This window comes from Myxine glutinosa, chromosome 5, assembly GCF_964187855.1.
Source record: "Myxine glutinosa chromosome 5, kmMyxGlut1.1, whole genome shotgun sequence".
Lineage (NCBI taxonomy): Eukaryota > Metazoa > Chordata > Myxini > Myxiniformes > Myxinidae > Myxine > Myxine glutinosa.
The window spans coordinates 105,415,850-105,439,827 of record NC_136265.1 but is presented as its reverse complement, the minus strand read 5'-3'; the positions used below and the strand labels follow the sequence as shown (position 1 = coordinate 105,439,827).

General features: G+C 45.8%; 1 protein-coding gene across 1 annotated transcript; it reads left to right on the top strand.

Moving 5' to 3' along the window:
- Positions 1 to 2,237: 2,237 nt before the first annotated feature.
- Positions 2,238 to 22,925, top strand: NFU1 (NFU1 iron-sulfur cluster scaffold). Its single transcript, XM_068116670.2, has 9 exons — positions 2,238 to 2,315; positions 2,624 to 2,721; positions 8,030 to 8,067; positions 9,038 to 9,176; positions 11,087 to 11,153; positions 20,555 to 20,666; positions 21,604 to 21,667; positions 21,868 to 22,042; positions 22,188 to 22,925. The coding sequence occupies exons 2-9, from the start codon at positions 2,687 to 2,689 to the stop codon at positions 22,302 to 22,304; spliced, it is 747 nt and encodes a 248-aa protein (XP_067972771.1). The 5' UTR covers positions 2,238 to 2,315; positions 2,624 to 2,686; the 3' UTR covers positions 22,305 to 22,925.
- Positions 22,926 to 23,978: the final 1,053 nt, after the last annotated feature.

The following is a 23,978-nucleotide window of genomic DNA, read 5'->3' as shown; positions in this document are numbered from 1 at the left end:
ACCAAGCATGGGGAAAGAGAAATCAAGAAGAGGAAGAACTTAACTTACGTCAAAAATTCGAAATTGTGCAGTTGATAGACAATGGTGAAACAAAGCGAAGTGTTGGAAAGAAATTTGGGAAAAATGAGTCAACAGTGCGAGGTATTTACCAAAACAGTGATTATCGTAGAAACGTAGATAAGATTTAACAATCAACAGTGAAGAAAGGTGCTCCTTTATTAATACGGCACTGGCAGGTTACGAGGAGCAGTAGCAGTATCATGCCCACGTCAACTCCCTGCTCCCTCCGCCAACGCCAGATCAACGAATTCTTCCGGCCAGATTCGGCGTCAAACAAGTCTAATCGGGGGACATTAGGGTAACCGCGGGGAGGGGTACAAACTGCCATTCGAGACCTCAATCTATGATGTAAATGCTTGATAATAAGAGTTTGCTGTCAACAACCAACACACCAACCCAGTTCCAATTTAAAAACATGCTGCAACGTCACACACACACACACACACACCGCCCGCCCCCGCCCCCCCCCACCCTCTCACACACACACACACACACACCACCCGCCACCGCCCCCCCACCCTCTCACACACCCGCCCCCGCCCCCCCCACCCTCTCACACACACACACACACACACACAATATAGCGAACGTGCAAGTTTGGTGCCAAAGGCTTGGCCTGCGGGTGGGTGTGGGGGCACAATAACTCATTTTGGTGGGCATGGCCCGCGAATGCCCCCCCCCCCCATGACGCCGACCCTGCTTACGGCGTCGCTACGAGGCACAGCCCTCTATCTTTGACGAGCCCTCTGACGTTGAGGGCTTCTCTGGTGCTACAGCTGACGCAATCCTGGACGAGTTAGAGGCACGTCGGTGTGGTCAATAAGACTCCACCCAAGCCTCAGAACCTACCCAACCACCTAAGCCCCTCATCGTCCCCAAAAAGGTAAATAAAATGGTTTAAAAAAAAAGTACTTTTTTACCATTTTATTTTTATTTACATATTGTGATTCTTGTTTTATGGCAGAAATGGTAGAATCATAGGTCTTTATGTTTACATAGGTAGGTCTTTATATGGTAGAAACACTTGGTAAAAAAGTGGCAAAAATAGGTTAAATATGTGGTCAACTTGGGGGTCCTGGCACCAATTAGAATTATTACCATACGTTCTTCAGTTCGGCTATCGCGATTTCGGCTAACGCGCACCGATGGCGGCACCAATTAGGTGCGATAGCCGAGGGTTGAGTGTGTGTATATATATATATATATATATACCTTCACCCTGCTGTTTTTCCTGTCGGGCAATGCCATCAAGGTGTCTGGCGTCCTTCGGAAGGACCCGTGTTCTAGCAGAGAACACATGTTCCAGCACGGGTCATCGGTGGAGTGGACTTTACAAGATCTCAGGATGCCTTTTGCACGAGTTACCTCACAAATGGCAAATTCCTGCCCAAACCTTCTGCTGGAAAAGCAACGGAAAAATCAACGGCACAATGTTCGCTGCAAGACTGTTTTGTCAGCGCCAGTGCTCTCTGGTGTTTGGAACAATGATATGATTGTGATGTTTTTTTGTGGTCTAGGTCTGTGTGTATATCGATTCTATTTCCTGTGGAATTGACCCCTGCTCCATTTGAATTGAAATTGTGTAGGCCTATAATCAATTTTACATTTAATGGGACAAGCTGGGAGCAACAATTCCCATTTATTGCCACATCTAATGCAATTTGAATGTTCTAATTAATTATTTGGTGTCGATGCCAGTCATTGACCAATTGCAAGTTAATAGTGCCGAATGATTCAATTGCAACTTATTTTACTGTTGATTCACGTTGGTGGCAATTTCCCAACCTCAAATATATTGGAGCGAAATTTATCACTCCCTTTCTCTCTCTCTCTCTCTCTCTCTCTCTGTCTCTGTCTCTGTCTCTCTCTGTCTCTCATAAATTTCAGACGAATTCGTTTCCCACGGAGACCAGTTTTACATTTCTAATTGCCTGTGGGAATGGGATCGAACCAAGACAAATATGCAGCATAGCTAATCTCATTTCCAGTTTCATATTCTTGGCGGTGTCACCGTTCGTGTAATAAATGGTGGTTTTTGCGTGGTTATCTGGACGCCTCTTTTCGCGATTTTTAGTTCTATATAAAGAAAACTTGCATTGAAAAATATTAATCGTAATATTCCTTATCGATATTTTGACTCTTGCTTGTATTTTAATCCTAAGTTGAAAGTGTCTTTTGTCGCTCGAACGTTTGATCGCCCGTACGTCTGACGTCACCATCATGTCGTCGTTACGGGTTTGTGGAAGGTTGTTAAGGTAAGAAATAAGTCGAAAAGATGTGGTTTAGAGCTTAGGCAGGTAGAGTGTGAAATAATTGGCATGTATTACTTATAGTATAGTTAAATAAACGAATGATTAGTAAGCTGGATTCGCATGGCTAATCTCATTTACAGTTTCCTATTCTTGGCGGTGTCACCGTTCGTGTAATCAATGGTGGTTTATGCGTAGTTTTCTTCACTCATCTTTCCGCGATTTTTAGTTCTGTATGAAAAAATACTTGCAGTAAAATCTATTAATCGTAATATTCCTTATCAATATTTTGACTCTTGTATTTTCTTCCTAAGTTGAACTTGAAAGTGTTGCCGTCGTTCGAACGTTTGATCGCCCGTACGTCTGACGTCACCATCATGTCGTCGTTACGGGTTTGTGGAAGGTTGTTAAGGTAAGAAATAAGTCGAAAAGATGTGGTTTAGAGCTTAGGCAGGTAGAGTGTGAAATAATTGGCATGTATTACTTATAGTGTAGTTAAATAAACGAATGATTAGTCATGGATAACATTGTGATTGGCGCAGGAGCGGTAGTCGCACTGTCCATATTCCATAACATAAGGCATAATGATAATGGGACGGAGTTTTAGTTGTACAACAACAGGTCGCACATGAGATTAGCTTGTAGTTGAAGTCAGCACCTGTAAACTCGTATTTATTTGGTTTGTTTGGGATTATGATGATGATGATGGTGGTTCGTGTGCAGCCTGTGGCTGGTTGGCTGCATCATTTTTCTGGGTGCGCAGCTGTGCCGCTGATGCAGTGCCCCCCTGTTTTGGGGGAACTGCATCCTGTTGCCAGTAAGCTGCTCATTTTGCTGACGTCAGAAGGGTGACAGGCTGAGTCAACCCACCCTGGTGTTAATTCAACGACATCACAGGGGCTTCACCTCCAGACCCCAACATTTTAAGCCAGTCACCTTGACCGTAAAGCCATCACCAGGCTTCTTCGTATGATCATCGCATGTGTGGACATTGACTAAGTCGAGTGATGAGAGCCACTCAAGTCGGTGACGTCACGTACACGCTACTAAAGGCCCAATGGATGCCCTCTCTGCACAGTCTTGCACTAAGTGTAGGACTGTCTAATCCTGATGAGCACAAGGAAGGACACTTTGGCCTTTCAGTTGACTTTCCTTCAACTTGTACATATGGTCAACATTCCTCGCATGTCCCATGTACGGTTCGCAGTCGCTTGAGAGCAGGCGGACAATATTGAAATGGGATTATCGATTTTTTTTTGCGGTACTTCCATATATTTCTGCAGCAACTAAGCCAGATGAGAAGAGCCACCTTTAGAGGCCATTTTTCCCCGCAGAGCAGGGGTTGGCCTTTTTCGGGCACCTTGGTCCCCTTTTTGAAGCAATGTTTTATGGCCGGATGCCCTTCCTGCCGCCAACCCTGTTAGTCGCCTCTTGCGACACACAGGGAATTACCAGTGAACTGGTACTCAATTTGCCGACCTCAGAAGGATGACAGACTGAGTCAACCCCCTTGGCGTTCATTCAGCGATCGACCGGGATTCGAACCCAGGATCCTAGGATCCCAAGCCGGCACCCTAACTGCCAAGCCAACACCAGACTAACTAAGCCAGATGAGAGAAACAGCATTAAGTGTGTCGTTTGTTCTTTTAAAGTAAAGCAACAAAATAGCAAATAAAATAATTTAAATGTAAAGTGTTTTTTTTTTGTTTTGTTTTTTTGTATACAAGATCGAGGCTCGTGAAAGAGCTAACATTAATCACAGAAAAAGTCAAACCGACACATAAAACACAAAAATAAGGGGAGTGGTAGACAAGATGGGGAGAGAGGGGGAAGGACCCAAACACAACATTTGAGAGCAGGGACATCGGGAGAACTGTGGGAGAGAGAGGGCTTGGGGGGGAGGTGGGAGAGGTATAAAACATATGGACACTGCAAGGACTTCCAGGAAAGAAGTTGGTATTTCAAAAAAGTGGATCTGGGATGAAATTAGTGGGGGTAGAAAAGATCAAGGTTTTGGATGGGGGAAAATAAGAGATGGTGGTGAACAGCTGTTTTAAAGACCTGGAGGGAGGAGTGGGATTGAAGGGAGGGGGGGGGAGTTTGTTCCAGAGGCGGGAGCAAAGGGGAATGAAAGAGTGAAGGTGAGCAGAGAGCCTAGATTTTGGCAGTTTAACCATAAGAGGGTTGCAGGCAGATCTTGTGCGACCTGAAAGAATATTAGAGGGACAGAGCACAGAGAGAGCTGGGGGAGCAAGGCCGGAGAGGAGTCTGTAGAAGACAGAAAGACCACCAACCTGCCTGCGGTGAGTGAGTGAGTGGAAGGCCCTCGGAGTTAGTTTCATCGCAGGAGATTCCAATGATTCTGAAAGCTTTGGTTTCAACAGCGTGAAGACGAGCTAGGTGTGAGGCAGGAGTACCGGCCCAGAGGGGAGAGCAGTATTCCATTGAGCTGCGGATGAAAGCCTTGTATGTGGTGAGGAGCTCAGGTGTGCCAAGGAAGGACTTCGCACGACGGAGGATGCCCAGTCGGCGACTGGCTTTGGAGGCCAGCTTGGAAATGTGGTTTTCCCATGAAAGATCATGGCAGATAGTGAGACCCAAAAGCTTGAGCGACAGAACTTCTTGGAGAGGATTGTTCAGAAAGTAGATGGGAGGGTTGTCCAGTCGGTCTTTTCGGAGAGACCTAGTAAGAGTGTGAGATTTGTCAGGATTGAAAGACATTAGACATGTTCCACTTGTTTGACCAGTCTGTGATTTTGTCCAGGTCTGCAGAGAGTGAGGAGGCTGCAGACTGCCGATCTGAGGGATGAGGAATGAAGCGGCAGATAGTGGAGTCATCAGCAAAGAGATAGAGAAGATTTTCCAGAGAGTCGGAGAGATCATTGATGAAGACCAGCAATAGCACCGGGCCCAGAACACTACCTTGGGGAACTCCAGCCAGAACAGGAATGGGAGATGAGAGAAATCCATTCAGGGCCACACGTTACGTTACCTACGACCAGAGAGGAAGTCCGCAAGCCATGAGTGGAGATTTCCATGGATACCATCGGGGGAGAGTTTGGTGAGCAGAGCTGGGTGCCAGACCGTATCGAAGCCACGTGATATGTCAAGTGAGACAGCTCTGATTTCCTGTTTGGCATTGAGGCCCTCCATCCATTGTTGAGACAGCAGAAGCAACATGTCCAGAGTAGAATGACCTGGTCTGAATCCAAATTGATGATCAGAGATCAAGCCATTGGAGAAGAGGAAGGATTTGATATCCGAAGCAATGATGGATTCCATGACTTTGCTGATAATTGGACGCAGGCTGATTGGTCTGTTTCTGCACCTTTTTTGTGTGAAGCGGTAATGTTTGCTGATTTCCAAGATGCTGGCAGATGACCTTGAGCAAAAGAGAAGGTGTAAAGAACAGAGAGAGGGTGAGATAGAGCGGCGGAGCAGGATTTTAGGACCCGTGGGCTGATGCCGTCTGGTCCAGTTGCAGAATCAGAGTCGAGGTTTGACAAAAACTTCTCCACCTTGTCAGGAGAGAAGGACACAGAGTCCAGGAGCAGTTGGGTACGACTGGGAAAGGTTGGAACAGAGAGAGATGGGTTTGGGACAAGATTTTGAGGCAAACAGAGTTGAGGCATTCGGCTTTGTCACGTGCGGTGTCAACTGTGTAGCCATTTGAGGTAAGGGAGGGGATGGAGGGGGAACAAACACCAGAATCGGATTTGACCAGACGCCACCAGGATTTGGAGGAAGGAGACAGGTTTGAGAGTTCAATCTTGAGTGTGGAGAGATAGTGCTTCCTGGCACTCCTGAGGGTGGACACACACTTGTTCCGAGCTTGGTGGAAGGAACTGAGATTGCCTTCAGTTGGATTTGCCTTCCAAGAGGCAAAGGCCAGTTGTTTCAGGGCAACTGCCTCATCACAATATTCAGTGTACCATGGACGGGAGGAAGGGTAAGACAACTGAAGACGAGATGGGATAAATCTGTGCATGAGGGAGAGCAGTTTGCTTTGGAAGAAGCCCCAGGAAGAATTGATGTCAGAGGCAGTGGAGATGGGAGACCAGTCCAGATGATTGATGGCTGCTTGCAGACCGTGCCAGTCAGCCTGAGTGAAATTGGTGTACCTCAGTTGGTGTACCTCATCATCTGTACCTCAGTTTAATACGAAACAAACAGTTTATCCTCCAATGTCAAGGGTCTGCGTCTCTTCGTTGCAGGAACATCACGGCAACCTTTGTAAACCATGAGTAGTGTTCGTTGTCACTGTAAAATACATACCACCTGAGCATGAATGCAGCTGCGAGCTGGAGTACACGAGATACTGCAGACCACGTGACGCTCAGACTCTTGATATCTCACTCTTGAATCGCACTCTGCCCAACCAATGAGTCCCGAGTTGCTCCTCGCACGATCGGTTCATACATATGAGTGAACGTTCAGATCTCGGACATCAAAAAATATATATATTAAATAAATAAATAATAAAAATACCTTCTGGGGTTGCTTCGTAAGTCGAGGAATCCATGACTTGTTCTGTTACTTGTTTGCTCAATGGAATACTGTTCTCCCCTAAGTGCAGGTGCTCCTGCCTCACACCTAGCTCGTCTTCACGCTGTTGAAACCAAAGCTTTCAGAATCATTGGAATCTCCTGCGATGAAGCTAACTCCGAGGGCCTTTCACTCACTCACCGCAGGCAGGTTGGTGGTCGTTCTGTCTGCTACCGACTCCTCTCCGGCCTTGCTCCCCCAGCTCTCTCTGTGCTCTGTTCCCCAAATATTCCTACAGGTCGCACAAGATCTGCCTTCAACCCTCTTATGGTTAAACTGCCAAAATCAAGACTCGCTGCTCATCTTCACTCTTTCATTCCTCTTTTCTCCCACCTCTGGAACAAACTCCCTCACTCTCTTCAATCCCACTCATCCCTCCAGGTCTTTAAAACAGCTGTTCACCACCATCTCTTATTTTCCCCCATCCAAAACCTTGATCTTTTCTACCCCCGCTAATTCACCCCAGATCCACTTTTGTGAAATACCAACTTCTTTCCTGGAAGTCCTTGCAGTATCCTTGTGTTTTATACTTCTACCCCCCCCCCCCCTCCCCCCGCTTTCCCATGCCTCCTCCCCCCAAGCCCTCTCCCTCCCACAGATCTCCCGATGTCCCTGCTCTCAAATGTTGTGTTTGTGTCCTTCCCCCTCTCTCCCCATCTTGTCTAGCGCTCCCCATATTATATGTTTTATGTGTCTGTTTGATTTTTTTGTGTGATTAATGTTGGCTCTTTCATGAGCCTCGATCTTGTATAAAAAAAAAAAAAAAAATGGGAGGGAGGATTCGTAGCTGGAATGTGGTGAGGATAGTATGGACCGCATGTTAGAGTAGGTTAGATTTACCCTTGTATTAGATATCTGTCAAAGACAAGTCGTGTGGTAAACCATGGTAAACCTCAGAGGAGAATAGCGTAATGTTGTATGGTGTAAAACCTCCTGTACAGTTATCGCCAACACATCTGGAAGAACATTCGCAGTCCTTGCACCATCACTCGAGTATACTGCATTGGATTGGCGATACGTCCAAGATTGGCCGTCGTCTAGAGATGTTTCTCGACTCGTCGCGATAACCTACCTGAGAGCTCTGTAAAGATTATAGGCGTTGTGAAGTTGTTGCTGCATATTCTATATATGGGAAATGAGATGGATGTCGATGATGTTTGTGTTTGTGTGTTCAGGTTTGTGACACCAAGGATTGGTTTATCCAATATTTCTGGTTAGTTTCTTCTTCTTTTTCCACTACCTCCTATAATCGATCAATAAATAATTGATGCCCTTCTTGCTTTGAGGTTTCCCTTTCTGTGGGATGCATCCACCACTACCATCCGTTTCCACCTCCACCATCCGTTTCCACCTCCACCATCCGTTTCCACCTCCACCATCCGTTTCCACCTCCACCATCGTTTCCACCTCCACCATCCGTTTCCACCTCCACCATCCGTTTCCACCTCCACCATCCGTTTCCACCTCCACCATCCGTTTCCACCTCCACCATCCGTTTCCACCTCTACCATCCATTTCCACCTCCACCATCCATTTCCACCTCCACCATCCGTTTCCACCTCCACCATCTGTTTCTTCCACCTCCACCATCCGTTTCCACCTCCACCATCCGTTTCCACCTCCACCATCCATTTCTACTACCACCATCCATTTCCACTACCACCATCCATTGCCACCTCCACCATCCATTTCCACCTCCACCATCCATTTCCACCTCCACCATCCATTTCCACCTCCACCATCCATTTCCACCTCCACTATCTATTTCCACCTCCACCATCCGTTTCCACCTCCACCATCCATTTCTACTACCACCATCCATTTCCACTACCACCATCCATTTCCACCTCCACCATCCATTTCCACCTCCACCATCCATTTCCACCTCCACCATCCATTTCCACCCTCCACCATCCATTTCCACCTCCACCATCCATTTCCACCTCCACCATCCATTTCCACCTCTACCATCCGTTTCCACCTCCACCATCCGTTTCCACCTCCACCATCCGTTTCCACCTCCACCATCCGTTTCCACCTCCACCATCCATTTCCACCTCCACCATCTATTTCCACTTCCACCATCCATCGCCATTTCCACCTCCACTATTCATTTATTTTCCATTCTGTTGCTCTTTTGTTCGACCTTTAACCTGATGTTGTGTTCCTCCTCTCGTCCCTAGTCCGCTCTCTGTTCATTCAGACCCAGGAAACTCCAAACCCCAACAGCTTGAAGCTGCTTCCTGGACGCACGGTGCTGGAGGGTAACTCCACTGTGGACTTCCCTTCTATCCACACTGCGAGCACCTCACCTCTCGCCCGGTATTCCTGCCACTGACGAGAAGTTTCCTCCGTTTCGCTCTCGTTGTGTAATTGGCAGGGGTTTATAAGATGGTCTTCGATTCTCTGGCCTTGCTTCAACGCTTCGGTCACCTTCTTGCTCGGAAGCGTTTGCATTGTGCCACACTGACAGCGATGCCCACTTACCTGTTTTGGTTAGGGTAACGCTTTATTTTTAATTTTCTCATAATATTTGGTGCTTGATAATATATGAGCGGTTCGTATTTTACCTGGACGTTCATGTACAACGGCCACCTTGTGCTCGGTGTCGTCTCGTCTCAGAATACCTCTTACACAGAGGTGAGTTTGGTAAAATTGATCACCGACTTTTTGCGACCCCATGGTGGCCCTTTGGCGATAGTCGTAATGTTAACAAGGAGTTCCTCAAAGCCCAATTCAGCCCCACCAGGCCAATTTTCAGTGTTTAAAGCATCGAGGCTAGCCGCCAGTTGAGAGAAGCTTTCCTGGAGAAATTGACACCTGCTTTGGCATTAAGACTGCCGGTGATAAGTCGCTGCCTCCTTGCGACAGATAACGTCGGATCTTTAATGTGTTGGCTCTTACACGAGCCTCGACTTTGTATAGAAATAAATAAATAAATAGAATGTATTGCACACCAACTATTGCTAGAATACAGGACACCTGGCTTAACATACATTTGAGGAACAGCTGACACAGTAATGTATCGCCATGTATGTGGAATACCAGGATGAGTTTATAACTGGGCCGCCGGGATTCGCGCCCAGGCGAGACCGTTCACAGGTGGTAGGCACACCCCTAAGCTCTGCTGCCAGCCCAACTGTTGAGCATCACTAGTTTGCCCGTTGGTCCATTGGATCAAATTTTCATCGGTATTCATGGTCTTGTAGCATACCTGTTAGCTGCACCACTTGAGCATTAGCTTACCTTTCACCAAGCCCAGATGTGCTTGGGCCAGGGTGGGGATTATACGTTGGAAATTGGTGTGTGGAATCAAACGGGTTTTTGGCGCGATATGCAAATGAGCTCTGCTTCTGCTGCTTTCCTCGGCTGTTCCCTCTTCACCATCGATTTAGAGGGGTAGCGCTTTGGTGATAGAAAGGCAAATCGAGGAAATCCCTAGCCAATCCCACACAACACATTGCCCTTGAATCCCACCACCCAGAAGGGAGGGCCACCTGAACATTTAATAAGGAAATAACTAAACTCGGACACCTGTATGTTGTGTGCCATTGCCTTTGGAAGTGCTTCTTCACAGAACAACAACAATATGTTTTCATGATCATCAGCTGACTCTCTCTCCCCTCTCTCTCACTCTCCCCCCTCTTTCTCTCTCCCCTCTCTCTCTCCCCCCTCTCTCTCTCCCCTCTCTCTCTCCCCCCCTCTCTCTCTCCCCCCTCTCTCTCTCCCCTCTCTCTCTCTCTCCCCTCTCTCTCTCTCTCCCCTCTCTCTCTCTCCCCTCTCTCTCTCCCCTCTCTCTCTCTCCCCCCTCTCTCTCTCCCCCCTCTCTCTCCTCTCTCTCTCCCCCCTCTCTCTCTCCCCTCTCTCTCTCTCCCCTCTCTCTCTCCCCCCTTTCTCTCTCCCCCCCTCTCTCTGTCTCTCTCTCCTCCCCCTCTCTCTCTCTCCCCCCCTCTCTCTCCCCTCTCTCTCTCCCCCCCCTCTCTCTCCCCCCACTCTCCTCTCTCTCTCCCCCTCTCTCTCTCTCTCCCCCCCTCTCTCTCTCTCCCCCTCTCTCTCTACCCCCTCTCTCTCTCTACCCCCCCCTCTCTCTACCCCCCCTCTCTCTACCCCCCCTCTCTCTACCCCCCCTCTCTCTACCCCCCCCTCTCTCTACCCCCTCTCTCTCTCTTGCCCCTCTCTCTTCTCTCCCCTCTCCCCATCCTCCACCCACCTCAATCCCCTGCTCCTCATAGGTCTCTTTTCCGAATTGATGGTGTCGAAGGGGTTTTCTTTGGCCCGGACTTTGTCACTGTCACAAAGGTGGGAGGGAAGGGGGGGTAGGCCGTTGTATTTTTATTTTTTCTAGCTGGTGACTTGTGAGGTGTGGCAATTGGAGGAAATGATGCATAGAGGAATTCTTTTGTGACATACAATTCAACTCCATCAAACCATCTCGACTAAAACTGGCATTGAAAAAAGTGTCAGTCAAGGCACTTGTGCAACCAAGCAAACAACACACACAACAACATGCATTTTAAGGCCATTTTCCCTGCTAGAGCGGGGGTTAGCCTTGCGGTCCCCATGACAATCTTCTCCATTTTGCCCTATTTTCTGCATCTCCCCTTGTTAACCCCCTTGCCCGCATTTCTTCTTCCAACGTCTTTAGCCAAGTCTTTCTCGGTCTTCCCCGTCCTCTACTTCCTTCTGCATTCATTTCCATCACTCTTCTCAACCAGTCACTTTCATCCTTCCTCAACACATGACCAAACCATCTCAACCTGTTTCTCTTCACAGCATGAATCACAGGCTCTATTCCCATCATCTTTCGCAATTCATCATTTGTCTTCCTCTCTCTCAACGATACTCCGCACATCCACCGAACCATTCGCATTTCCACCCTTTCCAGCCTTCGTTGCTGCTCTACATTCATGACCCATGTCTCGCTCCCATCTATATTATAATAGCCGTAGATGATTCTGTCTGTCTGTCTGTCTGTCTATCTGTTGGGTGTCTGTCCGGGGTGTGGCTTACTCGGTTTGCAGAGTAGCTCCACCCATAGCTCCACCCATTCTGGGAGTGGCTATAAACAAATATCCACCATTTTATTAACTCGCATAGCTTTGAGTCCTGTTTTGTAGGCCCGTGGTGTCTTGCTCTCCCCCAGTTTTATTTCAAATCAAATTCGATAAATCATTTCATTTTTCACAGTCGCTAACATAGTTTTAGACTCGGTTGAAAAAAAACGGGAAGAAAATCCGATGAAAGTTGCCGTTTATAGAACGAAATGAATTCTCAAAGGCCTGTAACTTCAAGGCCATTGAGTCTCTCTCACGCCTTTATCTCCAATCTAACTCACCATATGATTTCATTTTTATCGATGGTTTTACTTTTAGACTCGGTGTCAGCAATAATTGAGAACAATCCACACACGCGGGAAAATGCAGAGATATATTTTTTAAAATCGCGTCATGGTGTATCATACACCGCCCAACATGACACCGCCGGCAATGTGTCGATATATATTAAAAATTCGCTTTTGCTTTTCCGTTATGATATATTACTATTTCGTTTGATGATAGTCGTCACAAAAACGTCAACAATGATGCCGACATATATTTCTTCGTTTTTATTTCATTCAACATATTAGCCGGAAGTAAAATATGTTTCAGGAAATTACCGAGAGATATTTCTTCGTTTTTTTTATTAGTTATGTGCGCATACACTTTAAATAGGTTTATTTGAAATCTTTAATTTTCCACAAACATTCCACACACGCGGGAAAATGCAGAGATATATTTTTTAAAATCGCGTCATGGTGTATCATACACCGCCCAACATGACACCGACGGCAATGTGTCGATATCTATTTTAAATTCGATATATCATTTCATTTTTCACAGTCGCTAACATAGTTTTAGACTCGGTTGAAAAAAAACGAGAAGAAAATCCGATGAAAGTTGCCGTTTATAGAACGAAATGAATTCTCAAATGCCTGTAACTTCAAGGCCATTGAGTCTCTCTCACGCCTTTATCTCCAATCTAACTCACCATATGATTTCATTTTTATCGATGGTTTTAGAGTCGGTGTCAGCAATAATTGAGAACATTCCACACACGCGGGAAAATGCAGATATATTTTTTAAAATCGCGTCATGGTGTATCATACACCGCCTAACATGACACCGACGGCAACGTGTCGATACATATTAAAAATTCGATATATCATTTCATTTTTCACAGTCGCTAACATAGTTTTCGACTCGGTTGAAAAAAAACGGGAAGGAAATCCAATGAAAGTTGCCGTTTATAGAACGAAATGAATTCTCAAACGCCTGTAACTTCAACTTCAAGGCCATTGAGTCTCTCTCACGCCTTTATCGCCAATCTAACTCACCATATGATTTCATTTTTATCGATGGTTTTGGACTCGGTGTCAGCAATAATTGAGAACATTCCACACACGCGGGAAAATGCAGAGATATATTTTTAAAAATCGCGTCATGGTGTATCATACACCGCCCAACATGACACCGACGGCAAAAATTCGCTTTTGCTTTTCCGTTATGATATATTACTATTTCGTTTGATGATAGTCGTCACAAAAACGTCAACAATGATGCCGACATATATTTCTTCGTTTTTATTTCATTCAACATATTAGCCGGAAGTAAAATATGTTTCAGGAAATTACCGAGAGATATTTCTTCGTTTTTTTTATTAGTTATGTGCGCATACACTTTAAATAGGTTTATTTGAAATCTTTAATTTTCCACAAACATTCCACACACGCGGGAAAATGCAGAGATATATTTTTTAAAATCGCGTCATGGTGTATCATACACCGCCCAACATGACACCGACGGCAATGTGTCGATATCTATTTTAAATTCGATATATCATTTCATTTTTCACAGTCGCTAACATAGTTTTAGACTCGGTTGAAAAAAAACGAGAAGAAAATCCGATGAAAGTTGCCGTTTATAGAACGAAATGAATTCTCAAATGCCTGTAACTTCAAGGCCATTGAGTCTCTCTCACGCCTTTATCTCCAATCTAACTCACCATATGATTTCATTTTTATCGATGGTTTTAGAGTCGGTGTCAGCAATAATTGAGAACATTCCACACACGCGGGAAAATGCAGATATATTTTTTAAAATCGCGTCATGGTGTATCATACACCGCCTAACATGACACCGACGGCAACGTGTCGATACATATTAAAAATTCGATATATCATTTCATTTTTCACAGTCGCTAACATAGTTTTCGACTCGGTTGAAAAAAAACGGGAAGGAAATCCAATGAAAGTTGCCGTTTATAGAACGAAATTAATTCTCAAACGCCTGTAACTTCAACTTCAAGGCCATTGAGTCTCTCTCACGCCTTTATCTCCAATCTAACTCACCATATGATTTCATTTTTATCGATGGTTTTGGACTCGGTGTCAGCAATAATTGAGAACATTCCACACACGCGGGAAAATGCAGAGATATATTTTTAAAAATCGCGTCATGGTGTATCATACACCGCCCAACATGACACCGACGGCAACGTGTCGATATATATTAAAAATTCGCTTTTGCTTTTCCGTTAAGATATATTACTTTTTCGTTTGATGACAGTCGTCACAAAAACGTCAACAATGATGCCGACATATATTTCTTCGTTTTTATTTAATTCAACATTATTAGCCGGAAGTAAAATATGTTTCAGGAAATTACCGAGAGATATTTCTTCGTTTTTTAAAATTAGTTATGTGCGAATACACTTTAAATAGGTTTATTTGAAATCTTTAATTTTCCACAATATAATTTACTTGCCATTTATCATTTGATGATTACGAGACAAATTCCTCTTGAGGATCGTGACAATTCATGCGCTGCGTGGAAACTTCTATTTCCAAAATGAATGAGACGATCGATGAAGAACGCAGACTTGAACAGGATGCAGCAAGAAAACGAATGAGACGGGCGAACGAGTCCATCGACGAACGTCAATGCAAACTTGCGGGGTCACCCGTGGGAATCCCACGGGCATGGATGTGTGTGACATTTCGACATATTGAGTTAGATGCTGCACATTCATTTTTACAAAATGGTTACTGGCAAGTCATCAGATCCAGAAATGGTGTAAAAACCACCGTTTAGAGGCCATTTTTCCCCGCAAAGCGGGGGTTGGCCTTTTCGGGGACCGTGGTAGTTGTTGTTTTTTTGTCCCCTTTTTGAAGCAATGTTTTACGGCCGGATGCCCTTCCTGACGCCAACCCTTTTTGCCGCCTTCAACGACAAACAGGGAATTACCAGTGAACTGGTACTCAATTAGCCGACCTCGGAAGGATGACAGGCTGAGTCAACCCCCCTGGCATTAATTCGGCGATCGACCGAGATTCGAACCCAGGATCCTAAGCCGGCACCCTAGCCGCTAGCCCAACACCAGAAATGGTGTCATGAACACAATTTATTTACGCACAAGCACAAAAGCAAGACGGGCCGATTTCCGATTCCGACGGGCGAGACGGGCCGATTTCCGATTCCGACGGGCCGATTTGGAGCAAGAAAAAGAACGAGACGGGAGAAAAAGGAGAGAAACGAGACGGGGAAAGCCGATTGGAGAGGCGAGTGAGGCGCGATTGGAGAGGAGTGTGAGGCGCGATTGGAGAGGAGTGTGACGCACGATTGGAGAGGAGTGTGAGGCGTGATTGGAGAGGAGTGTGAGGCACGATTGGAGAGGAGTGATTGGAGGGGAGTGTGAGGCACGATTGGAGAGGAGTGTGAGGCACGATTGGAGAGGAGTGTGAGGCGCGATTGGAGAGGAGTGTGAGGCGCGATTGGAGAGGAGTGTGAGGCGCGATTGGAGAGGCGTGTGAAGGATTGGAGAGGAGAGGAGTGTGAGGGATTGGAGAGGTGAGGGATTGGAAAGGAGAGGGATGTGAGGGTTTGGAGAGGAGAGGAGTGCTAGGTGGAGAGAAGAGAGTGTCAGGTGGAGACAGGAGAGTGTCAGGTGGAGACAGGAGAGTGTCAGGTGGAGAGGAGTGAGGGGTCACATATTATGTGAAATAAATAAATTGTGTTCATCACACCATTTCTGGATCTGATGACTTGCCAGTAACCATTTTGTAAAAATGAATGTGCAGCATATAACTCAATATGTCGAAATGTCACACACATCCATGCCCGTGGGATTCCCACGGGTGACCCCGCTAGTAAATCATAACACTTCTCACACATGCAGCATACACCTTTCCCTTCAGCTTCAACGACACTCCCCTCCTCATCAGCACGCCACTCAGTTCCCGAAACTTCTTCCATGCACATCTCACTCGAGCAAGCAACCGTTGCCGAGTCTGATCCACCTTCTCCATTCAGCATGTCTCCGAGGTAGCAAAATGTTTTCACACCTTCCAGCTTCACGCCATCTCCAACATCCAACTCAACATTTCCTCTATCTGCAGCTCCCTCTGTGCACACCTTACATTTAAATGTAGCTGCCACACTGGTTAATGACCCTCTCAGACCACTACATTTTTGATGAACCCACTCAGCGCACATTGTACATTGAATGGAGTTCACTCCGACACCCTTCCTGCACACAGCACATGGCCACTTCCCAGTTCTTTCCACCTCACCACATGCTTTACCACTTGCCATCACCTTCGTCTTTCCTATATTCACCTTCAGACCTTTTGTCTCCATACATTCCTTCCACTTGTTCATCTTTTCCTTCAGTCCATCCATACTTTCCGCAATCAACACCAGATAATCTGCATACAACAACTCCCACGGTAAACCCTCCTTTACGTTCTGAGCCAGCACCTCCATCACAGCTACAAATAGTGGTGGACTTAGTACCGACCCCTGATGCACTCCCAGCTTCACCTCAAACTCACCACTGTTCCCGTCCTTCGTCCTTACAGCTGTGCGCGCTCTTTTATACATTGCCATCACTACTCTGATCAACCATTCCTCCACTTCTAACTTCCTCAATGCCCATGTCAATACTTTGCGTGGAACCCTATCGAATGCTTTCTCCAGATCAACAAACCCAAGAAACAACTTCTTCCTCTTCTCCATGTACTTCTCCTGCAACTGCCTCACAAAAGCATCTGTCGTTCCTCTTCCTGGCATAAATCCAAACTGCATTTCGTCGATCTTCACCTTCTTCCTTATCCTCCTCTCCAACACCCTTTCCAATACCTTCATTCCATGCTCCAATAACTTTATCGCTCGGTACAAGCCACACTCCAGAGGGTCACCTTTCCCCTTGTATAGAGGGACGAGGGTACTCAGTTCCCAATCCACTGGAATGTGGCCTTCTTTCACCACCAGATTACAGATCTCTGTCATTCTCTTCACACGCCAACTTCCTGCTGCCTTGAACATATATCCGTCAACTCCCTCCCGCTTTCCTACTCTTCATTGCTTTTATCGCTTCCTCAACTTCCTTCTCAGTTATCTTCTATGCCGGTCCTAAAACTGGGTTACTCTCTATGTTGCCATCCCATTCATTCTCTGTATTCAACAGCATTTCCATATATCTTTTCCATCTTCCTTTAATTCCATCTGGGTCCACAATGATCTGTCCCACTTCATCCTTCAAGCAACTCACCCCCATCACATCATACCTGTCTTTCGCTGTCTGCTTTGCAATCCTGAATACCGCTCTCTGACCCTCTTCCGAATCCAAGCGTTCTCCGAACATTTTCCTACATGCCTCCTGCGCCTTTGCTACCTCTTTCTTTGCAGCCTTCTTGGCTGCCTTAAAACTTTCATGCTCTGCTTTTTCTGCTCCCGTACCCTTCGCCTTCTGCCACTCCTTGAAATTCTTCCTCTTCTCGTCAATCCTCTTTCCAACTTCATCATCACCCACTCACTCACACACCAAAAAAAAAATCACATCTAACCAACCGACCAACTACCCTAACAACATGCACCACTCAAACAAAAACACATTCATGCAAAACCACACCCATTCCTGACACACACACACACACACACACACACACACACACACACACACACACACACACACACACACACACACACACACACACACACACACACACACACACCTCCATCTCCAGTCACTACCCCTTCAGGCTGAAATGAACCACCACCCACAACCTCAACCTACACCGTTTGATGTGCCTCCATAAACTTCCTCCATATCCAAAGTGAGCCATTCAAGGCAACTTGGGCCACTCTGTCACACATCCTCCTTCTTTCTGTCCCACACACTCGAAGCAGAGCAAGAAATGCAGAAAAGGAATTGGCAATATACCCTCTACACCCCATCTCAAATGGCAGACAAGAAACTCGCCAACCCTTCTCCCGACATTCTGTCTCCAGCTCACTGTACTTTCCTCTCTTCCTCTCATGCACCTCCTCCATGTTCTCTTCCCAAGGTACAGACATTTCCCCTAAGATGACCTGTCTTGTTGCACCTGACCAGATGACAATGTCAGGCACTGCAACCTTGTCACACAGATATTCTCTGGGAATACCAAATGTGGCTTTAGGTCTGCCACCACCTGCCAATCACAAGCATCTGACAGCCCTCTTGCTTTCCACCTCCTCCTCTTTCCACTTCTTACCACTTGGCCCTCTTTGACAAACAACACCTCTCCCCCATCGGTCTCCTTCTCCACTCTTCTCTCTCTCTAGATCTCAGCACCTCTTGTTGCACCATCTGCATTACCACCGCCAACACCTGATTGTGCCGCTACTTGTATCTTCCTGCTGCCAATGCCACTGAGCATCCACTCATATACAGTCACGTGAAAAAGTAAGTACACCCCATGTAAAGTTTTGACTTTTTCAACATATTTCAACATACAGATATTTGATCTTCATTTCAAAAATATTGATAGATAAAGGTGATATAATAAAACAAATATCATGAGACATTTACATTTTGTAGTCCATTGTATAATTTAAATAAACATAAATGCAAATTTTGCATGTGGAAAAAGTAAGTACACCCCCACATTTATCACTACTTCAAATACCTAAAATTAGAATCAGGTGCACCAGCTCAGGTGCAAATGATTAGAACATCGTTAGAGAGGATCTTGGAGGAACCTGTCTTATTTAAACCTCAGACATTTAGTTTGGTTTGCTCTTTGTTGTTGAAGTGTGCGGCATCACCATGCCTAGATCAAAAGAGCTCTCTGAAGCCTTCAGAAAGAAGGTTATAGATGCCTATGAGTCTGGGAAGGGATTTAAAAAGATCTCAAAACAATTTGAAATCAATCATTCGACTGTCCGGAAGATCATCTACAAGTGGAGAAGATTCCAAACAACTGCCAACTTGTTCAGGCCAGGCCGCCCCAGCAAGTTCAGCCCGAGAGCAGACCGCAAGATGCTGAAAGAAGTCTCGAAGAACCCCAGAATGTCATCACGGGACCTACAGGTAGCTCTTGCCACTGTTGATGTCAAAGTGCACGAGTCTACCATGAGAAAGAGGCTGCACAAATTTGATCGACATGGGAGGTGTGCCAGGAGGAAACCTTTGCTGTCCAGAAAGAACATCAGGGCAAGACTAAAGTTTGCCAATGAACACCTTGGCAAAGACCAGCACTTCTGGAACAATGTGCTCTGGACAGATGAGTCAAAGGTAGAGCTATTTGGACACAGTACCAGAAGACATGTTTGGCGAAAACAAAGACAGCATTTGACCACAAGAACCTGATACCAACTGTAAAGCATGGTGGTGGAAATATTATGGTTTGGGGCAGCTTTGCTGCATCAGGGCCTGGGCAGCTCACCATCATAGAATCCACTATGAATTCTTCATTGTACCAGAGGGTGCTTGAGGATAATGTGAGGCCATCTGTCAGAAAGTTGAAGCTCAAGCGAAGGTGGACCTTGCAACATGACAATGACCCTAAACATACCAGTAAATCCACCAAGGAATGGCTGAAAAGAAAGAAATGGAGGGTTCTGGAAAGGCCAAGTCAAAGCCCGGATCTAAATCCCATCGAGATGTGCATGCAAGAAACCCCTCAAACATCGCACAGCTGAAAGAATTCTGCATGGAGGAGTGGGCAAAAATTTCTCCCAGTCGATGTCAGAGACTGGTAGACAGTTATAAGAAACGCTTACTTGAGGTTGTTTCTGCCAAAGGGGGCAATACCACCTATTAGAGCCAAGGGCGTACTTTCTTTTTCCACATGCGAAATTTGCATTTATGTTTATTTAAATTATACAATGGACTACAAAATGTAAATGTTTCATGATATTTGTTATATTATATCACCTTTATCTATCAATATTGTTGAAATGAAGATCAAATAGATGCATGTTGAAATATGTTGAAAAAGTCAAAACTTTACATGGGGTGTACTTACTTTTTCACGTGACTATATATATATATATATATATATATATATATATATATATATATATATATATATATATATGGCCGGACGGACAACCTGAAAACATAATGCCACCCGCGACTTCGTCGGTAGAGGTATAAAAAAACAAAACGTACTTCCTGTCCCAATTTATCAATGGCAGTCCCAAATGCACTTTTACGAAGTGCCCGTCTCAAAGACATGGAGACGTGTCCATTGCTCGCTAATACTTTGACCAAAAGGTGGGAATAATCGGGGCCATTAAATAATGACGTTTTCCATTATTTTGTTGCTTAATAACTACAGACGTGTGAAGAACGTTTCTTCTGTTAAATCGAGATTTCTTTCCTTTTCACTTTTTTAGATTGAGAATGCAGAATGGCCAGTGCTGAAACCTGAGCTGTTTGCATGCCTGTCTGATTTCTTTTCCTCGTCACTTCCTGTGCTCAGTTTTGACCAGCCAGCGGATTCATTGGGTAAGGAGGGAAGAGGGTGGTGGGCATTATGGCAAGGATGTGGTAAAGAGTAAAAATAGTGTTGGAACAAGATGAAAAATATACATCCTTTCCTTGGAAAGGAGGTATGAGGGCTGGCAGGATGGCCTGGAGATATGCACAGTCACCTAAGCTGTCTAGCTTGGGTTTGATTACCGACCCAGCTATAAACTTCCATCCTGGTATTTCACATGCAGGGTTGATCCGTCAATGTGTGCCGTCCCTTGGATAGACGTTAGACGGGCATCCTCTCTGCCCACATTCGTTGGCGGACGTTAAAGGTCCCATGGCGTCCTTCGTGAAGAGTAGGCGAGCTATCGCCAGCACCATGGCCAAATTCCAAATCCCTGCCCTAACTCGTCGAACGTGAGGCCTGACCAGCCGGTTCGTCAAGACTCGGGCCAAGCTGTCCCTGGCCCGACCCCACAAGAAAAGTGTGATAATGGTGGTCGTTAAAGAAAATGAAGAAGAGACGGAGAGATTGATGGATGGAGGGAGGGATTCGTGCGTGGAGAGGTGGAGTTGGAGAGAGGGGGAGGAGGAAGGAGGGAGAAGAGGACAGAGAAAAGGGAAAGAGGGAGGGGGAGAGAGAGAGAGAAGAAGAGGAGGAGGAAGAAGAAGTGTATATTTATTACTCATTATTGTGATTTTGTTCCACAACTATAAATTGAATTCCTTAATGTGCGTACCAGAGCTTGAACACCAATAAGGTATGTCCTGGATGTGCGTTGACATCATCATCTTACAAAGGCACCTCGTTTATAATGAATGTGACGTGACATCAACCAGAAGAGTTTGTTCATGAGGATGTGATAAGAGTTGATATTCTCTCTTGGGATACGAGAATGTGATGACGGTTTCATATCCTCTTTATTTATGTCTTTATTTTACGTCTTTATTTATGTCCATCCTTCCTTAGCTCCGAGTGAAGATGATGACGAAATTGTGGCCGTCATAAAAGAGCTCATTGAAACGAGGATTCGGTACCTGCTTTACCTCTGAATCTTCACTTTCCCAACTGTTTTTATTGCGTGATCAAGGATCCGCATCTCTGTTGTATTTGCATACGATGCCCCCTTCCCCCAATCCGACAAATTTACACTCATCCAATCTTTTTAAAAATTCCTGAATTTTGTCCATTTTTCCTTCATGCACATTCCCTTTCTCCTCACACTTGCCCCAGTCCTACGGTTCTCGAGGACGGAGGAGATGTGTGTTGGCAGGGGTTTGAGGGAGGAACGGTGTTCCTGTCCATGCGTGGATCCTGCTCCGACTGTCCCTCGGCATCACTGACGTTGCAGGCAGGAATCCGAAACATGCTGCAGTTTTATGTTCCGGAGGTTCTGGATGTGAAGCAGGTACCAGGTGGCTCGTGTTTATGTGAAGGTTTTCATGTTGTCTATGTGCGTTGATGCGTTGCCTTTGTTCCTGCTTTGTCTCGTTTTCCTCTTCTCTTTCTCTGTCCACTTTCAGTCTCTCGCTTTTCCCTTTGTCTCTCCGTAGGTGCAGGATGAGGTGGATGATGTGACCCAAAAGGTTTTTGAAGATTTTGAGAGGACGCAACTGGAGGCACAGGGTGAAGAGAAAAATCAGAATACACTGGTGAAGTCGAATAAGTAATTGAGGTGGAAAATAAGATTTGGCTTGAGATGGTAGAGAATACCCTGATGAGATGGTAGAGAATACCCTGGTGTGTGTGTGTGTGTGTGTGTGTGTGTGTGTGTGTGTGTGTGTGTGTGTGTGTGTGTGTGTGTGTGTGTGTGTGTGTGTGTGTGTGTGTGTGTGTGTGTGTGTGTGTGTGTGTTGTGTGCGTGTGCGTACGTTCTGCACATGTACTGGTTCTGCAGAAGAATGAAATGGCGATTGTGATCTTGAAGAGGTTTTGAACAAATGTTTGATGAAAATACCTGTACACTTCCTGTAGTTGCTTCAGTTGTTACTAAACGAGTGCAATCTGTAATTAGTTGCCCTCATATTAGCCCCAGATCCATTGGCTTTTGCGTTTCATTCACGACAGTAATCGGCCTGCTGGGATGAATTCCCTATTTTTGACGAGTTTAGTTCCAGAGCAACAGAGCAATACTTTGCTCGACACGACGTGCTGCTTTGTTTTGCTGCAATTTCCCATCGACGCATGATTATTATTATTATTATTATTATTATTGTTGCCGTGTGCTGTTGCACTGTGTGCTGACTCCATGGAGAAAAATACAACCGATGACCTTGGTGTATGATTTCTCATTTTGCTTCTCTTTTGTCATTATTGGGGGTGCATTTTTATCATCACGCTTTTTGAAAAAGAAAACTGTCCGTCCGTCACGCTATCTCGTCCTAAACGGTTGTGCAGAAATTCACCAAACTTGGTAGTCATAACACCACATTGCAAGAAGGTGTGAGAGCAGTGTCATTTTTGGCCGCGTCCCCAGGGCTCCGTGTGCAGGGCCAAAAAGTGAAATACCTACAAATACAAAATTAGGACTTTTGACTATTTTTCAATGTAACATTGGGTGACGCATTAAATATTGTCGCGCGATTGCCCCTCGGTTAAGACCGGGGAAATCACGAATAGCCGAACGAGCTTTAACTCCGAGGCGACGTTCAATGGCGGATTTCCTATACACACGCGGGAGGTAGGAGGAAAGAAGAAGAAGAAGCGGCGAGATTTACCTCACGGTCTGTGCGCGCCAGCATCTTCAACCTGCAAATTGATTAAACTCACACGAACACGGGATTTTGAATAGAAAATCAAATAATAAAAGGGTTTATTTAAAATAACTATCCGGACAGGGAAACGCGATGATAAAAACTAGAACCTAGGTTGGGACGTCCCCACTCACAGACTTCACATACAGCACCGGGGAATGAATAATAAAATAACCGTTTCGTTGTGTTCGTGTGTGATGCGTCTTAGCTCAATCAGTAGTCTGCAGTCGTCAAGGATGGTCCGGCTCCGAGCGCAGTCGTCCGACCACGGCTCCAATGTTGGCGGGGAGTAGGCCTCGTTCCGTCCCCGTTCGTGCTCCACCAGGCCCACGTGCGCCATTGCACGGCAAGCCTCACGTCCCTGCGCGATCTTTTGCGAGGTCTGTTCGTGAATGCCGGGTAAGATAATCGTCGGCGCGTCAACGTCTTTCCAACGTCCAACAAGTGAGGGTCCAAACAGGATGAGGTTCAACACAAGAGAAGGTCCAGCGCGAAGGGACAGTCCAACGCAAGAGGGCAAAGGGAAGAGCTCCAACGCAAGAGGGACAGTCCAGGGCAAAGGAAAGAGAGGAAAATGCCGGTGAGCGAGTG

Coding starts and splice junctions, on each gene's coding strand:
- NFU1 (XM_068116670.2), top strand. CDS start 2,687: ATGTCGTCGTTACGGGTTTGTGGAAGGTTGTTAAG. Junction 9,177..11,086: donor AGCACCTCACCTCTCGCCCG/GTATTCCTGCCA, acceptor TGCTCCTCATAG/GTCTCTTTTCCGAATTGATG. Junction 11,154..20,554: donor ACTTTGTCACTGTCACAAAG/GTGGGAGGGAAG, acceptor TCACTTTTTTAG/ATTGAGAATGCAGAATGGCC.